This window comes from Aspergillus homomorphus (assembly GCF_003184865.1).
Source record: "Aspergillus homomorphus CBS 101889 unplaced genomic scaffold BO97scaffold_1, whole genome shotgun sequence".
NCBI classification, from domain to species: domain Eukaryota; kingdom Fungi; phylum Ascomycota; class Eurotiomycetes; order Eurotiales; family Aspergillaceae; genus Aspergillus; species Aspergillus homomorphus.
The window spans coordinates 1228302-1256149 of record NW_020291887.1 but is presented as its reverse complement, the minus strand read 5'-3'; the positions used below and the strand labels follow the sequence as shown (position 1 = coordinate 1256149).

The 27848-nt window shown below is 53.0% G+C and overlaps 9 protein-coding genes across 9 annotated transcripts; 7 read left to right on the top strand and 2 right to left on the bottom strand.

Moving 5' to 3' along the window:
• Nucleotides 1–8: 8 nt before the first annotated feature.
• BO97DRAFT_439440 (uncharacterized protein) lies at nt 9–1157 on the top strand. Its single transcript, XM_025697985.1, has 4 exons — nt 9–315; nt 402–711; nt 813–874; nt 938–1157. Exons 1-4 carry the CDS (start codon nt 187–189, stop codon nt 1034–1036), a joined length of 600 nt encoding a protein of 199 aa, XP_025556714.1. The 5' UTR covers nt 9–186; the 3' UTR covers nt 1037–1157.
• A 1-nt stretch (nt 1158) lies between these two features.
• On the bottom strand, nt 1159–4783 carry BO97DRAFT_359460 (uncharacterized protein). Its single transcript, XM_025692321.1, has 4 exons — nt 4405–4783; nt 3236–4326; nt 2597–3177; nt 1159–2537 (listed from the first exon to the last, which is right to left on the bottom strand). The coding sequence occupies exons 2-4, from the start codon at nt 4292–4294 to the stop codon at nt 1604–1606; spliced, it is 2574 nt and encodes an 857-aa protein (XP_025556713.1). The 5' UTR covers nt 4295–4326; nt 4405–4783; the 3' UTR covers nt 1159–1603.
• Nucleotides 4784–6024: 1241 nt separating this feature from the next.
• BO97DRAFT_381049 (NRAMP family metal ion transporter) lies at nt 6025–8349 on the top strand. The gene is made up of 3 exons (XM_025693230.1): nt 6025–7039; nt 7104–7371; nt 7433–8349. The coding sequence occupies exons 1-3, from the start codon at nt 6391–6393 to the stop codon at nt 8241–8243; spliced, it is 1728 nt and encodes a 575-aa protein (XP_025556712.1). The 5' UTR covers nt 6025–6390; the 3' UTR covers nt 8244–8349.
• On the bottom strand, nt 8250–9472 carry BO97DRAFT_402121 (putative SNF7 family protein (Cta1)). Its single transcript, XM_025694415.1, has 2 exons — nt 9167–9472; nt 8250–9050 (listed from the first exon to the last, which is right to left on the bottom strand). Exons 1-2 carry the CDS (start codon nt 9230–9232, stop codon nt 8466–8468), a joined length of 651 nt encoding a protein of 216 aa, XP_025556711.1. The 5' UTR covers nt 9233–9472; the 3' UTR covers nt 8250–8465.
• Nucleotides 9473–11227: 1755 nt separating this feature from the next.
• Nucleotides 11228–15353, top strand: BO97DRAFT_447978 (Sit4-associated protein; the record flags this gene model as incomplete). Its single annotated transcript, XM_025698816.1, has 4 exons — nt 11228–11902; nt 11961–13262; nt 13318–13993; nt 14456–15353. The coding sequence occupies 4 exons, from the start codon at nt 11228–11230 to the stop codon at nt 15187–15189; spliced, it is 3387 nt and encodes a 1128-aa protein (XP_025556710.1). The 3' UTR covers nt 15190–15353.
• Nucleotides 15354–15852: 499 nt separating this feature from the next.
• Nucleotides 15853–18485, top strand: BO97DRAFT_474519 (SET domain protein). The gene is made up of 4 exons (XM_025700329.1): nt 15853–15966; nt 16173–16805; nt 16916–17175; nt 17237–18485. Exons 1-4 carry the CDS (start codon nt 15935–15937, stop codon nt 18478–18480), a joined length of 2169 nt encoding a protein of 722 aa, XP_025556709.1. The 5' UTR covers nt 15853–15934; the 3' UTR covers nt 18481–18485.
• Nucleotides 18486–18659: 174 nt separating this feature from the next.
• BO97DRAFT_467098 (NADH-quinone oxidoreductase subunit NuoF) lies at nt 18660–20599 on the top strand. The gene is made up of 3 exons (XM_025699619.1): nt 18660–19009; nt 19113–19184; nt 19253–20599. Exons 1-3 carry the CDS (start codon nt 18749–18751, stop codon nt 20411–20413), a joined length of 1494 nt encoding a protein of 497 aa, XP_025556708.1. The 5' UTR covers nt 18660–18748; the 3' UTR covers nt 20414–20599.
• A 340-nt stretch (nt 20600–20939) lies between these two features.
• Nucleotides 20940–25317, top strand: BO97DRAFT_474517 (2EXR domain-containing protein; the record flags this gene model as incomplete). The annotated part of the gene is made up of 9 exons (XM_025700328.1): nt 20940–20945; nt 21184–21471; nt 21503–21772; nt 22405–22736; nt 22860–23027; nt 23131–23157; nt 23218–23242; nt 23811–23850; nt 23940–25317. The coding sequence occupies 9 exons, from the start codon at nt 20940–20942 to the stop codon at nt 25220–25222; spliced, it is 2439 nt and encodes an 812-aa protein (XP_025556707.1). The 3' UTR covers nt 25223–25317.
• An 855-nt stretch (nt 25318–26172) lies between these two features.
• BO97DRAFT_474516 (uncharacterized protein) lies at nt 26173–27024 on the top strand (the record flags this gene model as incomplete). Its single annotated transcript, XM_025700327.1, has 2 exons — nt 26173–26741; nt 26805–27024. The coding sequence occupies exons 1-2, from the start codon at nt 26209–26211 to the stop codon at nt 27022–27024; spliced, it is 753 nt and encodes a 250-aa protein (XP_025556706.1). The 5' UTR covers nt 26173–26208.
• Between the last annotated feature and the right edge of the window lie 824 nt (nt 27025–27848).

Here is a 27848-nt window from a genome sequence, read left to right as displayed (position 1 = left end):
ACATAGTGTACGGAGTATGTATAAGCAAGATGAAAGGCGGTAACCCTCGGCCTCCGCCCGCGAATCCATCTTTTCTGCCGGCCGATCTCCGATAACAAGCCCCAAATCGCAAAAGCTTCACCCTCACACCATCCCCGACGCCTTTCCTAGATTCAAACCCCACGCGTAAACCAGAACAACACACCAATGCTCCTCCGCCGACTCACCCCCTCAACCCTCAGCAAAGCCGGGGGTCCAGCTCGGCCCCTGCGCACACAATGCCTTAACCTCACGCATAACCCGAAAACCAACCGCCAGCAGCAGCACCAGCAGCAAGTACGTCCAACCCAGCTGCCAGCTCCCATCTCACTCCGAGCTCAGCGCCCACACCACTAAAGGACCCAGAACTAACCCCAAACCAGACCCTCAATCTCACGCGCCAATTCACAACAACAACAACCCGCCCCTCACCCTCCCCCTTCCGCCTAACCAGCACGCCGAATCCCAACACCAACGACGCCGAATCCCACGCCGAAACCGACCCTCACGCAGAGATAAACACCCGCTACAGCCTCTACAAGCCCAAGCGGCAATGGCCACCCGACATGTCGAAGCTGTCGCCGAAGCACCAATTCCGGCTGGAAAGGAAATACCGGCGGCGCGCGGCGCTGAAGTACGCTCGGCCCAAGTGGAGTAAGGCTACGAAGTTGGTGCAATGGTTTAGTATTGGGTGTAAGTTTCCCTCCCCCCTCTCTTTCTAAAGGTGGATTCGGGTGGGAGTGTTGGGAGTGCTATAGTGGATAGGGTTTAGGCTAATTCGGGTTGATTGTTAGTTGTTTTGATCTATGCGATGTTGTTTATGGAGTGGGATGAGAGGGGGAGTCCGTTTGATGAGGTATGTTCTCTTTCTTTTGTCATGTGTGTGAGGGGATTGGGTCGTGGCTGATATGGTCACCAGATTCGGAAGGCTGTCTTTGGAGGGGTGAAGGGGGCGTTTTCGACGCCTGCGCCGCCCAGGCCGGTTCGGGAGGCTGGCGAGGAGAAGGGTCGGGAGTGAGTGAGGGGGTCAATATTCCTGTTTACAAGGGAGAGGAAATCAAAGATGGATGCCGGAGAAGAGGCCGGAAAAGAACCCCCGCATACTGTATATTACCTAGTGCATGTACAAGAAAGATGGTAGAATAAAGACATCCAAGAAGACCAAGTACTAGACTGTTGGTCGCGGAAAACAGGTGCTAAGCTAGAGCGCGTTGGTCCAAACAGGTGGAAGCGAATGATCTGCCTGACTATGCCGGCATAAAACAACAATAATAAAAAGAATGTAAAATGATTTCCCAGTCAGGTCTGTGGCCCTGTTGCCGTCGTCAATTCATTTCGCCGTAGCCGTCATGGAACGGGCAAATGCACCCATAAACACCGTCGAAAATGCCAACGCCTTCCAATACCACATACTCCGAAATCGTCAGACACAAAAATGGGACAAGAAAGATAATCAAACCAAAGCAATGCAGAACCTTCCGGCAAGCATTGCATGAATAGGCCGTGTTAGGGTTGAGGTGTCTGAGTAAAGGTGCCGTGACTGGTCAGAGTGGGCCTCCGAACAACAATCGGATCATGGTACCTTCTACAACCAGTTGCCGATGTCATTACTCTGGGGTGCTCCGGCACTGACAGAAACGTCCAGCGCCAGTTCAAGCTTGGGCGGCTGTTCGTCCAGCAGGCCCTTCTTAGGACTCCCACCTGCTGCTGCCTTGACAGGGGACTTGGAAGGCGACCGAATCTCCGGGCGAGGAGGGCCTTCGCGAACAGCCAGGTGTGGCCACTCATCGTCGATAGCCGCGGCAACCCATGTACGCAGGCAGTCGTGCACGGAGGAATAGAACTTCTCCTTACAGGTTCTCAGTGTACCGCCCATGACCTTTTCAAATCCAGAAGCCCGCAGCTCAGCACGCAAGCTGTTGCGCTCTTCTCTAGTTGGCAAACATGCCACGATTCCATTCAAAAGGTCCAGGTGAGCTGCCAAGTAATTGGTAGCATCCCACTCGACGCCGCCAACATACGGAGCAGCAGGCACCGGAGGCCGAGGGACTGGGAAATGACGCTCTCGGTATGTTGCTGAAGAAGGTGTTTCATCCTTCGGGGTCGGAATCACATTCAAATGATGTAGGAAAATCCAGAAAACCTCTTTAGTCACATTAGTCACTTCCTTACACCAAACCCGGTAAGGACGTGACTGGTAAATGTTCGCGATGAACGTCAGCGGCTGGTTTTCTTCGGGCGGCGAAGGGTCGCGCATGTATGATAGAATCTGCAAGGCACGGTTCGCTGCCATCTCATCCGAAGAGACGGCTGAAAGCTGGGTGAAGATCAAGTTGATGATGATGCCACGGGTGGTAAATTCACTGGGTCCTTTCTTATCCTCCCCAAACAGCATCTTGAGCAAAGCTGGAAACACTTCTCCTTCAATCTGGGAGAGATGCTCGAGAGCGACAGAGGTAGTGCAAAGAGCCTTGAGACATAGCAGAGTCTCGTGAAGCAAGTTGTCCTCATGTTCCTCTCTGTGAATGCATGAGCAATGGGGCCTTGTATGATTCATCACACATTTGGGGATGCTTACCTCCATTCAACTTTCATGATGCGATAAAGTAACTGGACTATCTCGTCCATACCACCATCTGCGATAAATGTGTCAACCCAGCTGACAGTTTCATTCCGCAATAAGATTCGAAGCTTGTGCACTTTTCCGATCTCCACCATTTCAGGCTTCTGAATTTCCCTCAAATAGTGGACAAAGTCTGAAGGGTCGGTTGCTGTGTCGCGTGCCGTCGCGGATAGCGAAGTGGTAGAAGCGTTAGGTGTGAGAATTTTAGAGAAGCCCGTGGGCAAGGAGTAGTCAACGGATTTGGGGCGTCGATAGAAGCTGCCGCTGTCCGGGCGCTTCTTGGGTGACGAACTACCCTTAGAAAAGGTGAATCCACGACTCCGAGATCGAGATCGTGACCCTTTGCTATCGTAGTTCTGTCGCTCTTCCTTGGGTTCTTTCCTGCGTCCGCGACGGCCGGTACTATCGTTCCCATTGCCGCTGGCACTGTGTGGCGTCGTGTTCTCGGTTCGATCTTTCAAGATGAAATCAGCCTTGATATTGGTATCAAGTGATCGCATCTTGTCTCTCATGTTGTGGGGGATGTTTCGCGCATCCTGCCTCCTTGTTTAGCGCTGCCTCTTTGTTGTCGAGATCCGCTATGTTAACACTTACTAGTAGTTTCTCGAATTCGGAGTCAAGTTCCTTGGGATTAAGACGTTTCCGCAGTTCGGCCTCCTGTTCCTTAGCATTCAGCGCGGAAATAGCGGCCTGGACGCGGGAGACCTTGGCGCTTTGCTCTCGCGCCCCATCAGCCTTCTCGCCTTTTTCTGGGCGTGATAATGCTCGAGGTCTTCCAAACAGCTTGTTTGAAGAAGCCACTGGCGCGTCAGCCGCGACCGTCTTGTCTGAGGACATAATGTGTAAGGGGGCTAGGACTTCCTTCACTCTGCGGCTTCCAGCAAGATAGTCTGATTTTGGACGCGGCTTTGGTTCGGCTCGTAATGTGCGGGGGGTGAGAGATGGTTGTTGATCGTAGTCCCAGAAACTACGCTGGTGTGTCGGTCCGTATGCTCTGGGTGTACATGGAGATGTTTCCTCTTGCATTGTTCTACGCATGTTCTGAGACGGAGAAGGTCCGGCATGGTTGAAGTTCGGGGGAGGCGCAAACTGATCCCAGGGGGGGGAGGGCATGCCGTTGACTAGATCCGACGGGCTTCGATTCTCCTTGTCCTTCGCGTTCTTTGAATCCTCCGTCTTGTTCCCGCGCTGTGATCTCCTCAAGATCGCCGATAAGCTGTTGGCCGATTTCGCCTTCTTCGGCCTTAGGTTTTCCGCGTCGACGTCTGGAGCCTCCTCTGGTTTGGAGTCTTTGCGTTCCATATAGCTCTTGAGGGACTTTAGAGAGACCGCACTCTTTGTCTTTTTGTGCAGTGTGTTCTTCCCTTGCTTCCCCGGCGATCTCTGGCCCGAGCCACTGTCTGCGGAGTCCCGGTTCGGGGCAATTTCTGTGAGTGGTTGTTGGGTGAGCGATGCATCGGCTCCATCTCCCGGGGATGTACTAGAGCCGTCGGACGGCTGGCTGCGATGAACCGTCTTGGAGGGGAAGGCATCATCCGCAGAGGAGTTCCGTTTGTGAGATTTTGGGGACAAGAATGCTCGAAGACCCGAGGGCTTGGATGGACTCCGGGTAGCGTCATCGAAGATGCTGGGGGATTCCACATTGGGAGCCATTTCGAAAGATTGGCCTTTTTACCTGGAGGTAACTAAAAAATTGGTGGTTATGATTAGTATTGGTGTGGAGCATGACGACGAACAAGGACGCGTAGGCATAGATCACTCACGGTCAAGTTGCCCCAGCACCACGAGACAAATGATTACCAGCGACGCGGAACGACGGCGATGACGAAGAGGAGAAGAAAGTCTTATGCGAAACCAAGCACTAGCGACATGCAGCCTAAGGGAACAACAGACATTGAAGAACGGAGGATATGAGACAACCAAACTATCCAGGCGACGGAAACGAAGATCTAACCAAAGAAGAGAAGGGAGAGGAAGAAAGAAACGCGTGAGGAACCACCCGAACCACTATAGTAGTAGTAGGCGCGACAGCAAACAGACAGACAGACAGACAGACAGACAGACAGACAGACAGACAGACAGACAGACGGGACACACACCGGAGGGAACCAACCTCACTCAGGTGGGTGGGCCGGGCATTTGAAGAGTTCCAAGGCTCGGGAAGAAGACAAGAAGGACGAGCATGCTTCCTCCACTGTCTAACCTAATCGGCATACGAGACCCTACGCCATTGCCAAACGGCTGGAGATGGACTGCGCCGCCTGGAAGCGGAGGGTGTAAACATTACTGCGGGCGGCGGGGTTGTTAGGGGCAACCAGCCTGTTTTCGGCCGGTCGCGCCGTCGGAAGCTGATGGATGCGATAGATAGTTTGATTGACTATCAACATCATCAACATCATCAACATGATCGTCTGCAGAGGATGCTGCCCGACCCTTCGTCATGATGGCTAGTTTTCTCAGCTGAGACCTATCTTAACGATGTCATAGTGGAGGAAGTGATGGCATCTGTCATAATTCTCAGACGGCTGATCTGCCAGTTTGCCCTGATCAAGGAAGTCCATGATGTGATATTAAAGGGGGCTGGAGAGGATACTTCGTAGTTATGATAGCTAACTCAGCTAGGTATGATACTGAACTAACCTAAGGTAAGGTACTATGGGTTGTTTGCCACATTGGGGACCGGTTCAATGGGTCTCGGGACTTGGAGGAAAGAATATAGACATTCTATCTGAGACTCCAGAAAATAGATTAATAACGGCGTAGAATTAAGGTGGCTAGACTAATTGTGACTAGAAACTCCTCAATGATGACAGCCAAACAGACAACCTGGAAAGTATGTATTCCAAAAGTCGCCGACTCACTGTCTCATAACCAACCAACTAACCTATTGTACTAAGGTTAACAACTACTACTGGGCTACCGGGGCGCATGACCCAATCACTGAGGCAATCATCGCGGGGATTGGAACTGGAAAGACCGGCGGCGCCTGAGGCGGGAAGGCTGCAAGGGAACAGCCGCTGGAAAGGGAGATCCTCTATTATGACAAGACAATCAAGACAATCAAGACAAACAAAGGCTCTCACGTCAACCACCTTAAGAACTGAATCCTTCCCACCCCTCCGCTTATAGTCTTGATCGCGCAACCAACACATTCCCACCAAAGTACTGTTCTTTCCCATTGTCGTATTACCTAACATGCTATTAAGCCAAGCCAGATTAAATTGTGCCTAGAATCGCATTTAGTCAGAAGCGAAGGCTTGGCCACGACTGCACCGCGAACAGCCTCCGCTGGTGGGATCCCTCTGGTGGGATCCCGCATGCCGTCATGTCTCCAAAATCTTCTTCTCTTTTCTTTTCTCCCTCTCTCTCCCGCCATCACTTTTGTCCTCCTAATGGCTTTAGCTAGACTTTGAACAGCTGGTTGCAGAAATAAATCTACCAACGCACATTCTGCTGTCCTGCCAGCGTTATACTTCCGACGCACAGAAGTACTGATCTGTCTTGTTTTGTCGTTCTCGTGCCACACTGGTGATAACCGCATTCGGGCAGTTTCGGGCAGTCCTCCCCGCAGGGTACTACTTGATCGACCGGGTGGGATTCCGACGTAGTCTGGCTTCATAATTATCCCGAACCTCGTGGCAATCCCTGTCCACTTAATCCACCTGGTGCTGCATTACTCAACGATCCCAGGAGACCCGATTCTTCATTTTTTCACGCTCGTGCCAGCACATAAAAGCAAACCGCCCCCCATGAATTGCCCTTCGCGCACCGACGATACTCTCGAGCATCCCGACTGGAATCAGAACCCTTCGGCCTTGAACGCGGACGTCACTACTCGAAGTGATTTCAACGGGCTCGCCAATTCCAAGGTCCATAGGCGGCACGCGTCAGGGATGGGAGGCGCTATCGAGGAAGGCATTTCGGCAATGGATCATCGACCGCATAGTCTAGACGGGAACGAGACCGAGGTCGAGGAGAAGTGCCCCGGCGGGGTGGTCTCTGTCACTCCTGGGGATCATATCCCCGGGGGAAACAGCGGATCGCCCTGCCGTTCTCTCAAATCCACCCTCCGTTCATATCCTGCGCATATAGCGCAAAGTCTGGTCAAGTTTGGCCGGTTCATAGGCCCCGGCTTTCTGATCGCAGTAGCCTACATTGACCCCGGAAATTATTCCACCGATGTTGCAGCAGGTGCAGAATACCGTTATGCTCTTTTGTTCATCGTGCTCGTCTCCAACCTCTTTGCTATTTTTCTCCAGTCCCTGTGCATTAAGCTTGGCACAGTGACTGGGCTTAACCTTGCAGAAAACTGTAGAGAACACCTTCCGAGATGGCTCACAATTATTCTATACGTTTTGTCGGAAGCTGCCATTGTCGCGACTGATATAGCAGAAGTAGGTCGACCGCCTCCAATGTGCAATACCACCCCGCAGAATGTGTAGCTAATCGTTCTTGCAGGTAGTGGGATCGGCAATCGCGCTCAATCTTCTACTTAAAATCCCTTTGGTCGCGGGATGTGCAATCACTTTAGCCGACGTTCTCTTTATCCTCATCTTCTACAGACCAAACGGGGCAATGTGGGGGTTGCGTCTGTTCGAATTTTTCGTCATGCTGCTTGTATTGGGGGTGGTGGTTTGCTTTTGCATCCAGCTCTCATTGATCAAGGAGCAATCCGTTGGCGATGTATTCCGCGGCTACCTCCCCTCATCGGCCGTCGTTCAATCAGAAGGGTACGTGAACCTGCTAATCATTTGACGCGCTTTTGCATGGTTCTGACAAGGTTACTGGCAGTCTGTATCAGAGCTGCGGTATTCTTGGCGCAACAGTGATGCCTCACTCGATGTTCTTGGGCAGCGGGGTGGTTCAATCCCGGCTGAAAGAATTCGATGTTACTCAAGGCTACGTGGATCCATCCGTTTGCATCGGAAGCACCGGTGGTGAGGTCGAGTATAGACCCTCGATCCATGCCATTCGAGGCTGCATGAAGTATTCTATCATTGAGCTTTCGTTGTCGCTCTTTACATTTGCTCTGTTCGTGAACAGCGCCATTCTCATCGTCGCAGGTGCTTCCCTTTATGGCACTCCTGGGGCAGATAATGCAGACCTCTGGGGGATATACGATTTGCTTTCAAGCTCGATTGCTCCTGCGGCGGGCCTAGTCTTCGGATTAGCCCTCCTCCTTTCTGGCATCTCTGCGGGAATTGTCTGTACCATGGCGGGACAGATGGTAAGCGAGGGGATGTTGAACTGGACTATTAGGCCTTGGCTCCGTCGATTGATTACTCGATCGATCAGCATTATCCCTAGCATAATAATCGCAGCAGCTGTCGGTAAGGAGGGTCTGAACAAGACCCTCAATGCCAGCCAAGTGGTTCTAAGTGTCATCCTTCCCTTTGTCAGCGCTCCCCTCATCTACTTCACATGTCGCAATCGTTTCATGACCGTCCCAACGGACCGGGTCTTCGAAGGCGGAGACTCGGCACCCGGAGGAGTCAAGCTTAAAAATAACCTCTTTGTGACCATCATCGCTGTTATCGTCTGGCTGATCATTGTGGTGATGAATGTCGCGCTTCTTGTTCTTCTTGGCCTTGGCAAGGCTTGAAGCTTGAGCCGGGAAGATCCATAACTTCTACAACGGCTATTATGGAGTTTCGCCTGGATCCGTTGCGCGGCGAGGTGCTCGTACATAGATTTTGAAACCAGGAAATGAATGCCTCAAATGAAAAAAATGTTGAAAAGGAGAAATACACATGACCCGACTCCGAATGTCTCCATAGTTAAAACACCTAGACTCACAGACCCTGGTTGCACCCGTCCCGCCAATTCAGCTAAGCCCGCCCGCAGGCTCCTTGATCTTGTTCTGCTCCGGCGGCTCATCGATGAATTGCGGCGGCGCGACCTCGTCCTGTAGGAAACTGGGCATGGCGCTGTCGGCCATGGCGCCCTCCATCATGGTCTCCTCGCCGAGTGCCTCGAGTTCGGCGTCGAGCTCCGCCTCGTCGACGTCCTCCGGCACATCGTAGGCGCGCGAGATGCTCTCCTGGATCTCGTTGCCGATGTCCATCAAGTCGGCCATCTCGTCCTGCATGCGCTCGATCTTGTCAATGTCGATCTGCCCGTACTGCTTCTTCAGCGTCTTGGTCGTCGTCTTCATCGCGTCCACCGTCGTCATCACGTTCTTCAGGTTGTCCTGCATCATGCCCGCCTGCTCCATGTTCCACGACTGCTGCGACAGCTGGTCGCGCTGCGCCTCGTACTGCTTCCGCCGCTGCAGCACCTTGAGCGCCTTCTGCCGCAGCGCGGTCTTGCCGGGCCCGTCGCGCATCTTGGCGATCTTGGTCTGGTAGGTCGAGAGCTCCGAGTTCAGCGCCGCCAGCTTGACGTCGATGCTGGAGATGCGGTTTTCGACCTGTCCCCCCCGGGAGAGTGGATGGTAAGTTCAATCGCTCTGTTCATGCGGGGTTTCATTGCGGGAGGGGCGGAGAGCGATAGGGGAGAGACAGGACAGCGTGGGTTGGAACTTACATTGCTGATCGCCCCGTCCAATGTCGGCTTGGGAGCCGTGTTCTTGCTACCGAATAACCGGTTCATCGTGGGTTCTGAGAGAAATTATCAAGGAGAGTGGTTTGTGCTGTTGTTGTTGTTGTTGTGGCGAGCTGGAGTGGTTTGGTTTAGTTGGTTTGGGTTGAAGGGCGGGAAACAGCACCGTCAGGCAGTAAATAGTCTCGCCGCCTACCGTCCAGCAAGTACTAGAAGTGTATATCGAGCAACGCTTACTTCCAGTGAGTGACGAAGTGGACACCACTTTATCAACCTCTCCATGACTCCTAGAATATCTAATCCAGGCAACAGTTTTGTTCGCCCCTCCAGTCTAGTCTAAATACCAGGTTGACGGCCTATCCCGACGTCTGTCTTCGGAAGCTTAGGGTCGTCTGTACGGTAAGATATGATCAGGCTGAACAAATGAAATGGTTGTTCGCCCCAAATTTGGGGGGGTTTCCCCAGATAATCATCTGACCGGGCCAGATGAACAGAATCTTGATAGAGTACTGGTCTATGACAGGTTTGCTCCCCAACCCCGCGAACTGCCCCAGCCCAGGTTGGCCTGTTTAGGATAATACACACATGTGGTTCGCAGGCTCCGACGCAATCAGCATTCCGTGATGATGTACCCGGTACTTGCGCCCACACACGAGCGGGTATGGTCAGTGCGGTACCTGATACGTAGGCCCGACCTCCCAGCACCGGCCATGCAAGGAAGCAAGCAATACCAACTGGAACCCATCTCGTGCAGCCAGCCTGAAGACCCCGATTGTTACAGCACCGTTCTTGATCCAATCTCAAGTCCGGTCGCTGTCGTCGTTCTCACTTGAGAAATTAACAAGAAAAATACCACATTTAATCCAGCAAAGACAAGAAGAAAAGAAGAACTCTTCAGCTTGTGCCCTTCTGATTAATCATCCGGGTTGAATTCAAACCCACTAATTGGTTTCAAGACCCGTGAAACTCATCACTGCAATTCTTAATCATTTCCACAGTATCCCACTTTCCGACGTCTCCTCCCCCTCCCTCTCTTAGTCTTATTCCTCATCTCTCGCGTATCTCTGGTCCCAAAGTCCCTTTCCCCCCTCCCCCGCCGTCGCTCGGGCGTGTTGGGTATTTCCGCCTGGATCACTGCGCATTCATCGTCACTTCCAGGGATCAGAGTCCGTTAGTTACCGACCGATCCAGACACAGCCAGCCAGCGCAGCACAGTCAACTGCGGATGTCAGCCCGCCCATCCTTGACTTGACTCTTGAGGTACTGTACCACCTATTCTCAGTCACTGCCAATACCATAACTGCCTTACCTAACTCGCTCTTCATCATCCTTCCTTCCCCAATGACACACCATTCCTCCTTCATCTGACTGACTCGTTTCGTCCCGTGCAGCGCAAGGCTGACGAAACTGATTCTTTCCCCCCTCTCCCGAGGATTCTAACACCTCTTCTCTGCCTTTGTCACTCCCTCAGGTCGTTTGAAAGGTACGTGCGCTTCCTTTTCTAGACTATCTCTTTCCGTTTGCTGGGTCTTCAGGCCTGCGATCTGGTGAATTCTGCAGTCGCGGCCGCAATGCCTGACCCAGCCATTGTTGCCTGCCTGAACTCGTCCCTGCTATTCTCCGATCCTCGGGGAAAACCACCCCTAATGTTCCCGACCCTCACCATCACTATTTCTCCCCCCTCTATAATGCTTGACGCGCGAGGAGTTTTGCTAACTGGGATACTCGGCGCATCTAGCGCTTGGACGCTCCGACCAGATTCCTATCGGCTTACAAAATTCCCGAATTCATTTTCTATTCGTGGAACGACGTGAAAATAACGACTCTCACGCTCTCAGTCTCGCCTTCAATCACATTCTTACGACACTTGAACACATTGCATGGGTCGGTCCATTGGCTAGACGCTTCGGACTTGCTCTCACGGCTCTTGTAACATAAACAGGTCTCAGTCGCAACGTTTCCGACGAAGGACTACGGCCGCTAGAAACAGTGCATATTACCGGTTCCTCTTTCCATGACTCGGTCCGTCCGGTTCCACAAATCATCATGTTTTGGCGTTTCGGAGGTTATGCAAGTATCTCCAGCATCGATACCCTGCTAGACAAGCCTGATGTCAGCCTGGAGGAGCTATTGGACGAGTCGGAGCTGATCCAGGAACTCAAGCAAAATAATACGAAGCTCATAGAATTCTTACGAGAAGATAATGTCTTGAAACGGCTTATGGACTATGTGATCGCACCTTCGCTAGTCAATGATGATGACGAAGACGATGAGGCCAATGACGGCAATGCCACAGAGTCGAACAACGATGCGTCGGCGCAGGAGACGAAACGGACAGACCCGCTTCGAGATATGCTGGATCCTGAGGACTTGGAGCGGGCCGAGAAGGATCGATTGAAGCGGGCCTATGTCGCATGTGAAATCCTGTCATCCGAGATCTGGTCGATCGTGGAGTCGATCATGCTCAACCCCGATCATCTGAAGCACTTCTGGGGATTTTTGAAACGTCCCTCGCCTTTGGATTCCGTCCAGGCGAGCTACTTCACGAAAGTGAACGAGACGTTATTTGACAAGAAGACGACAGAGATGCTGGACCTGCTGAAATCTATGGACGGCGTGGTTTCAGCAATTCTCCAACATGTTGATAACCCGATGGTCATGGATCTCTTGTTGAAGATTATCAGCTTGGAGAAGGTCGAAGGTGGCCAAGGCATCGTTGATGTGAGTCGATAGAGCCGTGGAACTTGTTGTCTATTGCGCAAGCTAACGAGTCTATTAGTGGCTGAGGTCTCAAAATCTGATACCAACCTTGCTGTCGTTCTTATCACCAGATTACCCTGCCTCTGTTCAGACCTCGGCGGGTGACTTTTTGAAAGCAATCATCACCATTTCCGCCAACGCAACACAGAATGATCAGTCTTGTATTGGCCCCAACAGCCTTACCCGGCAATTAGTCTCCGCCACATGCATTGAGACATTGATCAATTTCATGCTAAAGGGTGGAAACCCCTTGACCGTCGGCGTCGGTATCGTTATCGAAGTCATCCGAAAGAACAATTCCGACTATGACCCGGAGAACGTCAATGGTCCGGACTCGCCGCCAACCACATATGACCCTATCTACCTTGGCAACCTTCTCCGCCTCTTCGCCAAACACATCCCGGATTTCATGGCATTGATCAAGAGCTCCAAGCACACTATCAATGACGGTGGTAAGGTGAAAACCGTTGAAAGAGGAAAGCTCAGCTCGGCATGGGGCGCCAAAATCGAGCCCTTGGGCTTCGATCGCTTCAAGACCTGCGAATTGATGGCGGAATTGCTGCACTGCAGTAACATGGGTCTTTTGAATGAGCCGGGAAGTGACCAGTATGTGCAACAGCGCGATGCAGAGCGCGAAAGACTGATGCGTGAGGGGGCCTTCAACGCACACAGAGAAGAGACCTCCGCCTTCGACGGCAATGACTCCACCGTGGACTTTGTAAATGGGTCTGTTATCGGGTACGGGTCTCCAGAAGGCTCGAGGGTTCTCGAAGTAGCAAACACTGGCGAGGAGAGCTTCGAGGACGTCAGCGCATCCGGTGTTCTCATCGACAAGGAGAAGGATGCAGAAGTCAGAGATGTGAATCACCCGGGCCCTAAGTCTGAGCCTGAACCTGTTACGCAAAGCTCTAAATCCGCCGACGCGTCAGACCAGACTGCTACCGAGGCGCCAGAAAGCAAGACGGCAGATTCTACAGAGGCGCCTGCCACAGTCTCCGATACTACCTCCGGTTTAGCAGCGCAAATTGAAGAGGTCAGCCTTGACGGTAGCCAGACTACCAAGCCGGACGAGCCGTCTGCTGAGACTCCCCTCGAGCCAGCCCACCAGACGCAGTCTTCCCATGATGCGGTGCCTGACCTCGATCAACAGGACCAGCCACCCAGCTCTTCCTCGCCTGATACTGCTGGCCAGGTCGGCGATGCTTCCCCTTCACAGCAGCACCTGCATCCTGACATTCAGGTTGACTCTAATGGGCATCCTGTGGTTGGCGACTATCTCAAGATAATGTTTGTAGAAAATCGGGTTGTCCCCACGATCCTGGTCTGTCTCTCCTCCTGTTCTTGATGATGCGGCTTTGAAACTAACGGCATGACAGGATTTCTTCTTCCGATTTCCATGGAACAACTTCCTCCATAATGTTGTCTACGATGTAGTACAACAGGTTTTCAATGGCCCGATGGAGCGTGGCTACAATCGAATGCTGGCTGTTGATGTGTTCGAGACGGGCCGCATAACGCAGAGCATTTTCGAGGGACAGAAAAGAAGTGACGAAACCCAGCGTACGAAACGGATTCGGCTGGGCTACATGGGCCATCTTACGCTGATTGCCGAAGAAGTTGTAAAGTTCAGCGAACGCCATCCCCCGGAGCTGCTTTCACCGACTGTCATGGAAAGCGTCCTCAATCCTGAGTGGATCGACTATGTCGAGCAGACACTCTCCGAGACACGAGAACGTGACAATGCCATCCTTGGTGGCGTACGACCGGACATGTCCATCGGGCACCGCCAAGGAATGCTCAACTCAGGACAGAGCGCGAATGCTTCTTCTGCTCTCGCAGATGCAGGCTTGAATGGCTCTACCGGGAACTCTGGCTTCCAGGGATTCGACATGATGAATCAAGGAAGCGTATCGGGCGGAGCTTTCGGACTTGGTGGAAATTCTCTTCTCAGCGGTTTCGCCAGCTCGAGCGATGACGAAGACGAGGAAATGGAAGACCAGGACGACAGACACCTGGCCGATCAATCCGCCGAAGGCGGCTCAGAGAATGTGGGTGATCACGATTTCACAGACATTGACATGCACGATGCTTGACGTCAATCATTATATGGCCGAGCCATCCCTATTCAACCCTAGCCGTCCGCTCCACATATACTCTGCTTGCTCAGAACGCTGCCTGCCCGTATCCTTAACTGTTTCACTCTCGATCGGACCGCTGAAAGGTTAGACGCATGATGGATGACGGGAGTGGTACGGGTCGTGAAGGGCTTTGCACAGAGTGTTGGACTGGCAGCGCTTCTCAATATGTATGAAGTCATTCAGAACAGTACTACTCCCCGATATCATGTGGCGACGACTCCTCACAGCCAAGCAATGTTTCATCCGCCATACCAGTAGTCCTTTGAATCTCTGTTGGGGTTGAACCCATTCTTATGTCATATTTGAAGCTCCATTCGTTCTATTCCTCGGCCATACACACGAGACATCAAGCATCTCAAAGTCACTTTGCCATCAGATATGCTAACCTCGCTCTACTTTCAGGGATCTGCCAACTCCACCAGCCAGCCGATACCGATTCTTCCCCCACCCCCTGCGCCTATGAGCCAAGGACCGTCCCGTGCACGGCGGCAATTGGCCGCTCGGCTCGCAGCTCAGAAGCAGCAGGCCAATGATGGTTCCGAAGGGGGCGAGGAGCGGAACTTTACCAACGAGCATGAAACCTCCGAGTCTCAGTGGCCTACCAATCCGTTTGTGATTGCTGGCCTGGATGAAGACGCGGAAGGTAACAACTCTCCAGCAAATGCGGCGTTCCCGTCCACCGATTTCCCTCCTAATCACAAAGACGAGCCGTTCTCCTCGCCCACCTTTCCGGAGTCCGGTTTTAGCCCGCCTGACTCGTTCTCGACCAATTCGTCCGATGATGACGGAGAAGGTCGAACTGAAGGCATGCGACGCACGGAACGTGTCCCGCTTGAGGTTGAGGACGACGACGATGACATGGGGGAGATGGTGGGACCCTCTGCTGATCCCCGCATGATGGACTCAGACGAAGAGGATGAGGCCATTATGAATGAGTCGCTTGGCTATCCGGACCTTGGTCCCGGACGCTACATGGGCTTTTCTCGATCTCGCATGGGGGCCTCTCCATTCGGTGGGGACGATGACAACGACAGTAGCGACGGTGAGGATGACGGGCTAGTTGAGATCCTGGTGCCAGGCAGGAAGTCTTCGACATCTTCCACGCACTGATCTTCATCCTTTTGTCTTATTTACTTGATATCCTACGTACCTTCAGTTTTCTCTCCCGCGGATTCCCTTTTTTCTGTTATTGTGAAATCTTAGTTTATTACGTCTTGGGTGGCCGTTTGATGATGATTTGGCCTGATGGGGCCGGTAAGGGCCATCATATGTACACTATTTGACTGCATGGCATTCGCGTCTGCTTCTTCTGCGATGATGAGGTGGAATTGAGCATGGATCTGGGATGGTGCTGGCCAGGAGTGTCAGTCAAAGTAGCATGGCATGGTCTTGAAAGGAGTATGCATCAGGATACTTTTTCGCCTTATGTGTTTACCTCTCTTTCCAAGGTATCCAGCCTTTGAATTCTACGTGAAGTGATGGAACTTTAATGAACGCTTGATGATGCATTTTGGAAGATCTTGAGTCTTTTAACTGTCGTACTGCTGGGGTTTTGTATTGTAGTACTGGAAGAGGAAGGATTCTGTTCAAGTTCAGCTATGTCCAAGTGACAGTGAAAGGAATAGACTCGTAGTTCGTGCATACTGCACTTACTCCATTCTGCGATTTTGGAGGTTTGCTAGTTGAAAAGTGGGACAGTTTCCGATTTGGGAATAGAAAATCACGACCCGCTTCGTTGAGCTCTCGACACTTTCTTGTCAACCCTCGAGGAGTGTGAGAGGAATACACACGATCATCCGGCTAGAGGTAATTCTCAATTGGACTGCATTGTGTCAGTGACGGTTCTTCCCATACTATGGCCGCGAGCACGACCGCGGGGTCATCCGGGTAAGTAAGGCTCTGTCTTTCCCTTCAAGTTCTTGAACCGCTGGCCGGATCCCAAGTATGACGTCCGTCTCAGATAGCATAGCTAGCCACAAGCTGAGCTATATGAAACGAGACATATGTGCGCAAATAATTTCTTCCTTTCTCTCTATCTCTCTCCTTTACCACTATGTGATATACCAAGAATTAAAAGCTAATCCACATCTCAGATCCCCCAACGACACCACCACCCAAAGCGACGGGCTAGAGATCTACGCCGACCTGCAAAAATGGATGACCCAGCACGGCGGCCACCTGCACGACGCAGTACAAGTTGCCCGCGACGACCAGCGCGGCGTGCACCTCCAGGTCCGCGGTGACTGGTCCGGGGGCAGCGGCAGCGGCCTGGGCGTAGACACGCACATCATCCAGACGCCCTTGACGACCACGCTCTCGTACTTCAACGTCATCGGGTACCGGTCTCCTCCGCCTTCGTCCTCTCTACCCGACGACAGTGCAGCCGGGTCCGGGTCTTCTCCAATCGTTGAGTTCAAGTCCCATGGCTTGGACTTCCCGCCAGCGTTTGTCGACGCAGTCGGGTCCAAAGAGGCGACCGTTTTTTTCTTGGTCGGTCAGTACCTGCGTGGACCGCAAGGCTTTTGGTACCCTTATCTCCGGACGTTGCCGCAGCCGGACACGTTGACTACGCCGTTGAGTTACGAGGGGGAGGATGTCGCGTGGTTGGCTGGGACGAGTTTGATGGCTGCTAGGGAGCAGCGGGGGGAGCAGTTGAGGGGGAAGTATGAGGTTGCGGTTCGGGCGTTGAGGGAGGCGGGGTTTCTGGGGTGGGAGAGGTATACTTGGTACGTTTTTTTCACTCTCCTTTCTCTTTCTCTTTGTTTCTGGGGGTGGGGGAAAGGGGGCGAGAAGAGAGGGGGTTTTCGGGTGTTGATCTAATCTTGTGTGTTTACAGGGATCTCTATCTGTGGGCTTCGACGATTTTCTTCTCGCGCGCGTTCTCGGCCAAGGTGCTGTCTGGCGTGATTTCTAAGGATCAGTTGTCTGAGGAGAATGTATCGGTGTTGTTGCCCTTCTTCGATGTCGCGAATCATCGGCCACTGGCGAAGGTGGAGTGGCGCGCGGAGAAGGATGAAGTCAGGTTTGTGGTTCTGGAGAATGTCGGTGCTGGGCAGGAGATCTCCAATAACTACGGACCGCGGAACAATGAACAGTGTGAGTTGTAACTGGGACTTTCTGAAACTGGTTTATGGCCTTACTCACTGACGTTGGGCAGTGATGATGAACTACGGGTTCTGTCTGCCCGGCAACCCCTGTGACTATCGCATCGTCAGTCTGCGTGCACCACCTGGAAGCCCTCTCCAGCAGGCGCGAGCCCACCAGCTCCAGATGTACCCGGAATTGGCTGCGGACACGGAAGATCACTACTACGTGTTCAATATCTTCTATCCGCTGCTGGCGCCGGATACTGCAATGGAGCATTCGATCTTCTCGCCTGCTCTGCTGAACGCCGTCTCTGTCCTGGCGGCCAACAACCGGGAGTTGGAGACCCTCGAAATCACGGACCAGGACATCAAAATCCCCAGCGCCTACGGGAACTCACGCGCGCTGCTGGCTGCAATGAGCCAGATTGTGATCGAGCTGATCACCCATGCCGTGAAGCTGAGAGCTTCCGGTCAGGATCTACAGAATCCGGAGAACCTGAAACAGACCCATGCGAAAATGTACCGTGAAAGCCAGATCATGCTGTCCGAAACCGCTCTCGTGATCGCGGCGTGGACGCTGAATCGCGCGCGGCAACACAACTTCACTGGTAGCTGGGAGGAGACTAAACAGATCCTTGGGGCCCATATGGCTCGTATACCTGCCGGCAAATTTCCGGAGGGGATTTTGTCCCGGCTGCAGGTGCGCATCTTGGAGAGAAAGTCACTCCTCACCAAGAACGGAGAGCTTTTCACCTTGACTGAGCTGCCGGACCTGTTGCCGACGGAGATGCAACAGCCTTGCAAGGCATGCATCCAGGGTATCCTAGGCACTGCGGAGAATGCTATCCCAGTGCTCAAAGGCAGCTCGGAGACGTCTCCCTTCGCCTTCCCCATTTTCGTGTGCCTGGTTGTGGCGGTCCATATAAATGGGACGGCGGCAGGCTTTGCAAAGGCGCAGTTGTCGCCTAGACTATCTCGATGGGCGAACTTCCTGCTCGAGAACTACCCGCCGCCGCCGAATGATGTGGCTTGGGCACTCGAGGACGAGGATGATGAGTATCTGGTGAGCCAATTTGATGAGGCTCTGGAGAAGATGAGATCACAGAACTCCGGTGTGTTCTCCGGCTTGGAAGCGTATACAGGTGCATGGCAGAAGGACGACTGGTGGCTATCGCCGAACTGGATACGCTGGGCATGGATGCTAGGAGAGCAGGAGTGTGTGCATATGCCCGAAGATCCGCTGAGTCTGCTTGCCAGTGATGGGCAGGTCATGTTGTCGACAGGATCGTACTTGTATATTCCCCAAGAAGAGTAGATGAGATAAGACGAATTGAATGATGAACAGATACAAAATGCATAATAAGCAGCATTAGATGGCTGACACATTATACATCATGTGATCTGTGAGGGACCAATCAGCGGGCGGGGAAAGGCGGATATTCAGCAGGCGCAGGAATTGCCGCGCCGGAAGGGTGGAAGCTCAACTACTGAACGCCTTCATCATCTCGAACCCCCTCCGCCTCCTCCCCCAATTGACCCCTCTCTCCCAGTCTCTTCGCGCAGCCACTGGGCCAGCATTCACCATGATATCCCGAGCGGCGGCTCCCTCGTCTTCCTCCATCGCCAACCTCTCCTCCCGCTCCCTCCGAGCCCAGGCCCCGGCTGCCCGTTCTTTCGCGACTGTCCAGGACAACGCTCCCCCCGTACGACACTATGGCGGTCTGAAGGACCAGGATCGCATCTTCACCAACCTTTACGGACACCATGGAGCCGATCTCAAGTCGGCCATGAAGTTTGGTGACTGGCACCGCACCAAGGACATCGTGCTCAAGGGCCACGATTGGGTACGCTGGCCCCAACACAACTCATTCAACCCCCCTCCGACACGTGGATAGTTATGGAACACCGGGAATGGTTCAATGCTGATTATCTTTACTTGGTGGACAGCTTATTTCTGAGATCAAGGCTTCCGGTCTTCGTGGCCGTGGTGGTGCCGGTTTCCCCTCCGGATTGAAATACGTAAGTCTTCCCCTCTCTGCGGAGACCGTCGATTGGCCGATTCGGAGTTGACCGGTTCTGGCATCTAGTCCTTCATGAACTTCAAGGACTGGGACAAGGATCCCCGCCCCCGTTACCTGGTCGTCAACGCCGATGAGGGTGAGCCCGGAACCTGCAAGGACCGTGAAATCATGCGCAAGGACCCCCAGAAGCTCATCGAGGGTTGCTTGGTTGTCGGCCGTGCCATGAACGCCAACGCCGCCTACATCTACATTCGTGGTGAATTCTACCACGAAGCCACCGTCCTGCAGCGCGCCATCAACGAGGCCTACGAGGCCGGCCTTATCGGCAAGAACGCCTGCGGCACGGGCTACGACTTCGACGTCTACATCCACCGTGGAATGGGTGCTTATATCTGTGGTGAGGAGACTTCTCTGATTGAGTCGATCGAGGGTAAGGCCGGCAAGCCCCGTCTCAAGCCCCCATTCCCTGCCGCGGTCGGTCTGTTCGGTTGTCCCAGCACGGTCACCAACGTCGAGACCGTGGCGGTGGTCCCCACCATTATGCGCCGTGGCGGTAGCTGGTTCTCCTCCTTCGGTCGTGAGCGCAACGCTGGTACCAAGCTGTTCTGTATCTCCGGCCACGTCAACAACCCCGTCACCGTCGAGGAGGAGATGTCCATCTCCCTCCGCGAGCTGATCGAGCGTCACTGCGGTGGTGTCCGTGGTGGCTGGGACAACCTCAAGGCCGTCATCCCCGGTGGATCTTCGACCCCTGTCCTCCCCAAGGACATCTGCGACGACCAGCTCATGGACTTCGACGCCCTCAAGGACTCGCAGTCCGGTCTCGGTACCGCCGCCGTCATCGTCATGGACAAGTCGACCGACATTGTCCGCGCCATCTCCCGCCTGTCGACCTTCTACAAGCACGAGAGCTGCGGTCAGTGCACGCCCTGCCGTGAGGGCAGCAAGTGGACCATGCAGATGATGCAGCGCATGGAGACCGGCCAGGCCCGCGAGCGTGAGATCGACATGCTCCAGGAGCTGACCAAGCAGGTGGAGGGCCACACCATCTGCGCTTTGGGTGAGGCCTTCGCCTGGCCCATCCAGGGTCTGATCCGTCACTTCCGCCCCGAGCTGGAGGCCCGGATCCGCGAGCACTCCGAGCAGCTCGGTGGCCAGTCCCCCTATGCCGGTGGATGGCACCCTAACAGCCGGAATGAGGGCAAATTGATCGCCCCCGGCCAGTAATTCCTTTGAGAGTGGTAACGACGGGGAGTCAAGGGGAAGAAAAAGTACAAGAAAGTTAAATCCAATTTTTCTTTTCTTCTTTCTTGATTCTTAGAGCAGGGCGAGGAGTGTATGTCTCTGTGGGGTGTTTCTAAACTTTCTATTTTTTTCACGTCTTGTTCAATCATGTACAGTCCTGGTAGCAATTCATATCTTTTCTTTGTTATCGTGAGAGTTTGGATGGTTGTAGGGTGAACCCTTCTATGGGGAGCGGTTCAGTAGTGGTTGCACTGTATACTTAGCTATGGCAATCTTAAGACGCAAATCCGCGCCAGAGGAGATGGTCTGGTGACATGTTAGCTGTTATGCATGCTGTTGTATATATTTCGTGTCTAATTTCGTTCTCTATTCCCTTCGTATATAGACAGCAACAAGCGCAATCGAGCATCCTGCCCTATCTATCCTTTTTGCCCTGACTTACAGCTCACCACCCTGGCAGATATTCACCGGTTATATTCCGGCGACCCTCTGTTCGACGAAGGGAAAGATGACTGTAGAGCTTTCCGAAAACAAAGCCAGATAGAGGAAGATATCACCGATCCCAGGTAATTTCCAGCTAGAGATGACCATTTGCGAGATATCTACCTTAAAATGCATAGCACAACGAAAATTAACGCCCAACGCGCAACTATAGATATAACCCGATCCTTAATAGTACCAAGCATCACCAAACCATCAACCCATCCATCCCCAACTAACATGCAACTTACCCACTAACTGACTAACAGCAGCAAAGCCCAATCCCCACCCTCCCCCGCGCAAGCCCAAACCTAAGCCCAAACCCCAGACATCATCCCCAACGACAAGACCAAGAACACGAAGAAGACGTCGGCCTTGACATCAAGGAGATCGACAAAGTCCTCCTCTCACGACTACTCCACCAGCACTCACCCACAGTGCTCTCGCCAATCGAGCAGCAGACCTTCGATGAGCAGGCGGCCGCCGCGGCCGTCACGACAGAGTACGTCGATTCCTTCTGCGGCCGCGTGATCAAATGTGGTCTCTCCGGCGATTGGGCTGTGAATTACTGGTGGTACAATCAGATTGTAGGGGGGGGAGGGGGCGTTTGAGGCTCGTGTCGAGGAGGCAAGGGGTGTTATGAGGGAGGAGGAGGAGGAGGAGGAGGAAGAGATGTGGGATGCGTTGGCGGAGGGGCAGTTGATGCGGGAGTTGGAGGAGGCTGCTGAGGCTGCTGATGCTAAGCTGATGCTGTTGATTTTGATGGGGATTCGACTCTGTTTTGTGGAGTTTGGGTTGTGGGTGGGCATTGGGTTGGTACTCTTGTTTAGTTGGATTGTCTCTTTTGTGAGCTTGGGAGGTGTAGGTTGGAAGAAGATATGAGTAGCCGGTGATGTATATCGGTATGTCACCAGAGCTTCACCAGCTCGAACGTCCTGTAGTAATCGATCGATCTGTTATCCTGAAATTTCCTCCTTTTATTGCACTTCGTTAACAACTTCTCACTTATCTTCTTATACAGACCCTCCTCGGGACAAAACCCATACCGATCCTACTAGCGGAACTGGGTCCAAGCGATCTGCGAGTGCGGATTCTAGTGAATTTAATACCTAGTAAGGTCTACACGTGTTTAATAGCCTACTATAGTGGAATAAGCATTAGTTCTACACAGATATACCACGTGGCCAAATTGCAGAGACCAAGATGTTTTCATTGCATCATATTCTATATGAGTAGACTAATTATCCTTCTGTATTGAATGGGGTATGCTCGAGTTCGACTGCACAAAGCTTTATCTACCACCTTCTCAGCGGTCGTATCTAAGCACGCTCAGCTTGGCCTTGCTCCGAAGACCAGCCATTATTCCACCAAGGAATGAGATGGGAGCAATAGGCCTTTGCGCCATTGCTTACGCCCCCACAACGCGATGTAACCATGGCTGAAGCTTCCGAATGCTTAGTATCACTTCTACTACTACTCACAGCACTATATAGTCGAGCCCATCTTACCGGTACACCGGTGCTTCATCATCAATGTTCAATGTATACTGTCACACTAGTCAGATAACGATAGCTTTTTTAAATTTCTCCTCTCAAGCCAGCTTCCGTCTGGCATACGGGCTGGAATATGCATTGCAACAAGACCACCGGTCAGTGATTCGACTGAACCTGCAGCACTTCCTCTGGCGCCAAGTGTTGGGCTTCCACGTCCGACTCCTCGTCCTCGTGCTCTCGGGCGTGGGCCCCAAGCCGGTCCTCCGCCATCTCTTCCAGCTAGTCAAGCCGGGAGGCTATCTGCAATGGGACGAGTTGGACTGCGTCAACATGTGCGTCAAGAAGGTCGACCCGTCCACCGGGGCGCCGGCGTTGGAAGAGATCCGCGAGGCCTGCTACGCCGGGGGCCGGCATGACTGAGTCCTGGAACTGCCAAAGCTGCTGACGGAGGCCAGGTTTGTCGAGACGAAGCTCGACTACTACGATGAGCCCCCAGAGTTGATTCGCGCATTCAACGACCAGCATCTGCTGACCATGGAGGAGTTTGCCGCGCGATTGGCGGGCCAGGGCAGATTGGAGGCCGCTGCTCAGTTCTTGCAGTTGATTCAGACTGGGTATCGGGAGTGTGTCTACGGAGCTGCGCTGTCGATTCCGCGGGTGGTCGTCGTGGCGAAGCGTCCACTGGACTAGACTTGGTAAACTAGTTCGAGTTTGACTTGGTTCTAGGCTGCTTACGCCCGGAACTCCGTCTGAGTAAGCCTTACAGGGGTCTGGGCATAGTGCTGATGGTAATTGATGGTTCCACTCTTGGAGATGCATGCCGAGCACAGTTTGGGAGGTACGTGAGGTTGCATCTTGCCTGATTTCTGTTTGTTAGTTGTATTCGAGACAAGCATAGGGGAGGGCAACAGTTGGCTTATCCTAAAGCTAAGCTGGATATCATTAGCAATTCTATAGCCAGTCTGTGCCCATGCATCGTCTGTCGGTCACAATGCCTACCTGAGCCATGCTCTCCTTTGGCCTGCTTCTCTACGGCTGGTCTGCGCACTACCACCCCCACTGAATCGGCCCCCTGATCGGTACAGTCATCGTCGGCTCGAGCATGATACTGACGTGGTTGCCCACGGAGAACTACCAGGTGGATGCTTTTGATCTGCACGGGAAGTCGGCGTCCCTGAGATACATATTGTCTTGGATAGAACTGAGATGGATATGACAATCACGTGATCATGTTGTCCTTTTACTTTGTACTGCCTGTTAATGTAACTTGAACCTCATCCTCTTTCAGTTTTCTGACATTTCTATCTTCGGGGGCCGATTCCGGGAGGAAGTGGCACTTGTTGAACCCCTTGGATGGATCGATAAAGGCTGTACATGTTTAGCAGCAGCTACTGAATCTGACTCAGCTGACAGGGCCTGGTCTGGTCTACCTCAACAGACAGGATGGTCTGTTGCTGGCTCGATAACATCCATAGACGGATGCTTTCCTGAAACTCTCTCATCTTGAACTAAAGAATCCAATCTCAACCCACCAGCGCTCCAGATGTCGCCTCAACCACAATTACAGATCTATAACTACATTGCCTCGGACACCGAGGAACTCACCTTCCAGCCCTTCCCTCTCCTGCCTACCGAGCTTCGGCTGAAGATATGGCAGTACTCGCTGCAACGTCCGCGTCTCATCCAAATAGGGCTCATGCCAGCGACAGACACAGATGCACCCGATGAACCTCCCGCGAAAAGCTATCGCGTGGTGGTCAGCAGCACATCATCACTGAGCAAACTGCTGCGCGTCAACTGCGAGGCGCGGGAGGCCGCCCTACGCTTCTACCGCGTGCACATTCCCTGTGACTTCCGAGCCCACGACGACCATACGCCGCCCAAAGCCGGGGGGGCGTTCCACTTCAACCCCGAGTACGACATTCTGCAGCTCCACGCCAGGTACCCAGTCAAGGCGACGCTCCTTGCGTTCTTGGATGATGTGAAGAACACCTACGACCGCCGCGGGGTCGGCCTTCTCAAGCTCGCCCTGAATCTCAATGACCTAGAAGCGCATGACCTCGGCTCGTTGGATTCGGCCGACGTAAGCCTTCGCGCGCGGACCGCGTTTGTTGAGACTCTGACGCAGCTGCGTGAGGTCTTTTTCATGGAGGTCGCGCGGTTTGGCCGCCAGGTTCTCGGCTGGTATAGTGGGCTTGACACCCCCGAGACGTTCTTCAACCGCTCGTTCCCCATCATGGTCACGACGACAACCTTTGATCGTCTCCCCCGGGACCCGCGTGATATCGCTGAGGATCTGAAGCGTGTCTTTGTGGGCTGCATGGATCCGCGCGTAATGTTCGATTTCTGGGGTCGGCTGCTGCTGCGGTGGGGCGTGTCGCCCTCTCATGTCCAGTATCGGTTTCTTCTTTCGTTTGAGCCGACCAATGGACAAGTTCATGATCGTGTTAGTGCGGAGAAGTGGCTGCTCAAGGAGGATCGCATCTGGAAGGGAGAACCTCACGACGACCGTTCGACGGAGGAGAGAGACGAAGAAGCACAGGAGGATCCCGGCCCGCTCGGTCAGTTTCTGCGAAGGTGGAAGCATAGGTGGCCCGTTGGGGCCAAGCATGAGAAATATCGAAACGAGGACCTGGAGAATGCCGTTCGGCCGGCGTTCGGATTCTGGCTCTTTCCCCTGGAAGCACTGGGGGTCTCACTGGACTCTTACAAGGAAGGAGGCGGCTTCATCCAGCCAGAGGGATGGCAATGGAAAGCCAAGCAGCTGTTGGATCTGACAGGACACTGGCCGGAGTTGGCTTTGTTGGGCCTGCCTTGATCCTTTTTTTTTTGGCTCGTTCATGGCAATCTAAGTCCTTTGGGCCAATCTCCTACCAGCGCGTGTAGTTGTTCCGTGACTCGGTCTGTCACTTTTAACCGGTCTACAAACGTTATTGAGATTATTCTCCAAAGCCAATGTGGACATCCATAGTTACCATAGAGCTTTTAAGTAGTTTCAGAACAGGCTTGGGTTCGAGAGAGCAAATCAAGTTACTTCACGTTTGCGCCTCAGCCGCTAACCGTTGAAGCTACAGAGGCGGCCCTCCATCTTCCTTCCGCAGCACCATAATGCCACCAGTCTATCTGACACCAACTCAAGGACCCTGGATCCAAACCAGCCCTACCAGCCAAGAAACGGCCCCATCCTTCCCGGTCACTTCCGGTGTGATCCCATGAACCCCCGTCAATCTCGGTTCGCAAATCGGACATAAGATCTCCCCCAAAAGTGATTCACCAGGACAATACTACGCCTAACGGAGCATAAAACGCGCATACGGCCCCCGGATTTGACTGGTGCCTGATTCATGTGCATCAATCATCCTGCAAGGGACCACATATTCCATACTCAGGGCCATGCTCCGTGGCTGTCCGGCTGTCAGACTAACAGCCGGAAGGCTTGCAGTGAATCAGCGCACAGGGAGCCCAGTTTCTTCTAACGTTACATTTAACACTACAAATGCACCACATACGGTGTCGTTGGGGGTCGACCTGTTGGGCCTAGGGGCCAGAATACCCTCTATTTCACAAAGCAGAAGAGAGGTTGGATAAGTTTGAGAACAAGATGCACATTGAAGCTTCAGGTAACTTGGCCCTGAGGACGATGTTGGACAGTACGCAGTTCGAACAGGGGAACCGAGATGAAGCGCAATCAGTATGCAACTGTGATGGCTACACCAACTCGCCACAGTCAGTCCTTCCTCTGGAGATCGAATCTCAACTCATTCGTTTGGAACCAAGCCCGAACGCCCAATATAAATAACAACCATGCTCTTTGGCCATACCCTGATCGCCCTCCTCGCGAGCACAGCCCTCACCTCAGCTGCGGCCATTGCCCCGGCCTCAGTCGATGAGCACCACGACCTTTCGCTAGCAGACCGGTCAACCAAGAACACGAACCCGTTCGCGAAAATCAAAGCCTCGAAAGCCACATGGGCTAAAGCAGCCAAGCTTTGTAAACAAGGCAGCCACAAACGTGAGCTGGACGAGTTCGACGGCGAGTACTACCTCTACGACGATTACGACTCACTCGCCCCCAGCCCCGACGAATCGCTCACCACCACCATTAACAACAACGCAAACTTCAAACTCCGAACAAACACCTGGCCCCCCCAACCCCCCGCAGGCTTCACGTCGGTAGAGATGGGAAAGCAAAAGGGCGAGCGCGACCCAATGGGCCTGCGGACGTACGGACTGGTGACGTGCCTGGGCATCGGGGGGACAGGCACGCAGGCGGACGGCAGCAAGAACGAGCGGTTCCTGATGCACCTGGTGGCGGCGCAGACGGGAATGGAGAGGCAGTGAGTCGAGTTCGACCAGATGGTGCGCGCCGCCGGGCTGACCGACATGCACGGGTACATGAGCATCCCGGACACGCGCGAGACGACCTGGGACGCCGAGTTCCGGGAGTTCAACGATGATCTCCATCAGGCTGTGGAGGAGGTGCTGCAGGAGTTAGTGGGTAGGGCGCCCAAGGTAGTCAAGCGGCCTGTGGCGCCTGCGCTGGCGCATACCCTGCCCCATGGGACTATGCAGATTGATCGGGAGAATAGGGTGCAGGTTGATGGGAGGGCGGTTGCTTAGGGGGTTTAGTATCGCTGGGACTTGGGGTGTGGTTGTGTGGATGGTGGGTGAGAGGGTAGTGTGTGGTTAGGGGAATGTGGAGATGTTGAGAAGGCATTGTATATATACCACAATCGTTTTGATTTTCGAGGGCTTGGATGGGTGTATGTGATTGTGTTACAATTTCTTGAAGGCTTAGTCGTGTGTATGTGACTGTTCGGCTATGTCTTTTTAAAGATCTGTATTCCATGCTCAAGTTCATAAGCCCGGTCTGGTGCCCCAAATGCCAGATCGGATCCGCTGGTCGTCCCTGTTCTGGTGGTTGTGACAGCATACTTAGCACCACTTCAAGGATCTGCTATCCTGAGGGAAACTTCGGCAGGAACCAGCTACTGGATGGTTTAATTAGTTTTTCACCCCTACACCCAGCTTTGATGATCAATTTATACGTTCGTTAACACTGCTGCGAGTCCCTACTAGAGTTTCCTCTAGCTTTACTTTATCTGAATGTAATTTGTTGTTTTTCAGGTCTCCATAACTATATTCTCAATTAAATCTATCTGATGATATCAGGATCAGTAAGTAATAGTATATCCTGTAAAAGAATTCCTACCTCTGTGTATCTTTAATATATATATAGGTTCAATACCTGTATACTTATATACTAGATACTAGACTCCTTAGTCTATATTTCAAGATAGGTTGCTTATGACTATCATACAGGTATTTATGCTGAAATATATATCTTAATCTAGGCTGGCTGTATTATATCTCTAGTTATAAGATATCCTGGGGGGAGGGGTATTGTACTATATTCCAGAGGTCTTGACCAGCTATTCAAAATA

Coding starts and splice junctions, on each gene's coding strand:
- BO97DRAFT_439440 (XM_025697985.1), top strand. CDS start 187: ATGCTCCTCCGCCGACTCACCCCCTCAACCCTCAGCAAAGCCGGGGGT. Junction 316..401: donor AGCAGCAGCACCAGCAGCAA/GTACGTCCAACC, acceptor ACCCCAAACCAG/ACCCTCAATCTCACGCGCCA. Junction 875..937: donor GGGGGAGTCCGTTTGATGAG/GTATGTTCTCTT, acceptor TATGGTCACCAG/ATTCGGAAGGCTGTCTTTGG.
- BO97DRAFT_359460 (XM_025692321.1), bottom strand. CDS start 4,294: ATGGCTCCCAATGTGGAATCCCCCAGCATCTTCGATGACGCTACCCGG. Junction 3,178..3,235: donor CCGAATTCGAGAAACTACTA/GTAAGTGTTAAC, acceptor ACAAGGAGGCAG/GATGCGCGAAACATCCCCCA. Junction 2,538..2,596: donor ATCATGAAAGTTGAATGGAG/GTAAGCATCCCC, acceptor ATGCATTCACAG/AGAGGAACATGAGGACAACT.
- BO97DRAFT_381049 (XM_025693230.1), top strand. CDS start 6,391: ATGAATTGCCCTTCGCGCACCGACGATACTCTCGAGCATCCCGACTGG. Junction 7,040..7,103: donor GACTGATATAGCAGAAGTAG/GTCGACCGCCTC, acceptor TCTTGCAGGTAG/TGGGATCGGCAATCGCGCTC. Junction 7,372..7,432: donor GCCGTCGTTCAATCAGAAGG/GTACGTGAACCT, acceptor GGTTACTGGCAG/TCTGTATCAGAGCTGCGGTA.
- BO97DRAFT_402121 (XM_025694415.1), bottom strand. CDS start 9,232: ATGAACCGGTTATTCGGTAGCAAGAACACGGCTCCCAAGCCGACATTG. Junction 9,051..9,166: donor TGGACGGGGCGATCAGCAAT/GTAAGTTCCAAC, acceptor CGGGGGGGACAG/GTCGAAAACCGCATCTCCAG.
- BO97DRAFT_474519 (XM_025700329.1), top strand. CDS start 15,935: ATGGCCGCGAGCACGACCGCGGGGTCATCCGG. Junction 16,806..16,915: donor GGGTGGGAGAGGTATACTTG/GTACGTTTTTTT, acceptor GTGTGTTTACAG/GGATCTCTATCTGTGGGCTT. Junction 17,176..17,236: donor ACCGCGGAACAATGAACAGT/GTGAGTTGTAAC, acceptor GACGTTGGGCAG/TGATGATGAACTACGGGTTC.
- BO97DRAFT_467098 (XM_025699619.1), top strand. CDS start 18,749: ATGATATCCCGAGCGGCGGCTCCCTCGTCTTCCTCCATCGCCAACCTC. Junction 19,010..19,112: donor TGCTCAAGGGCCACGATTGG/GTACGCTGGCCC, acceptor CTTGGTGGACAG/CTTATTTCTGAGATCAAGGC. Junction 19,185..19,252: donor TCCCCTCCGGATTGAAATAC/GTAAGTCTTCCC, acceptor TCTGGCATCTAG/TCCTTCATGAACTTCAAGGA.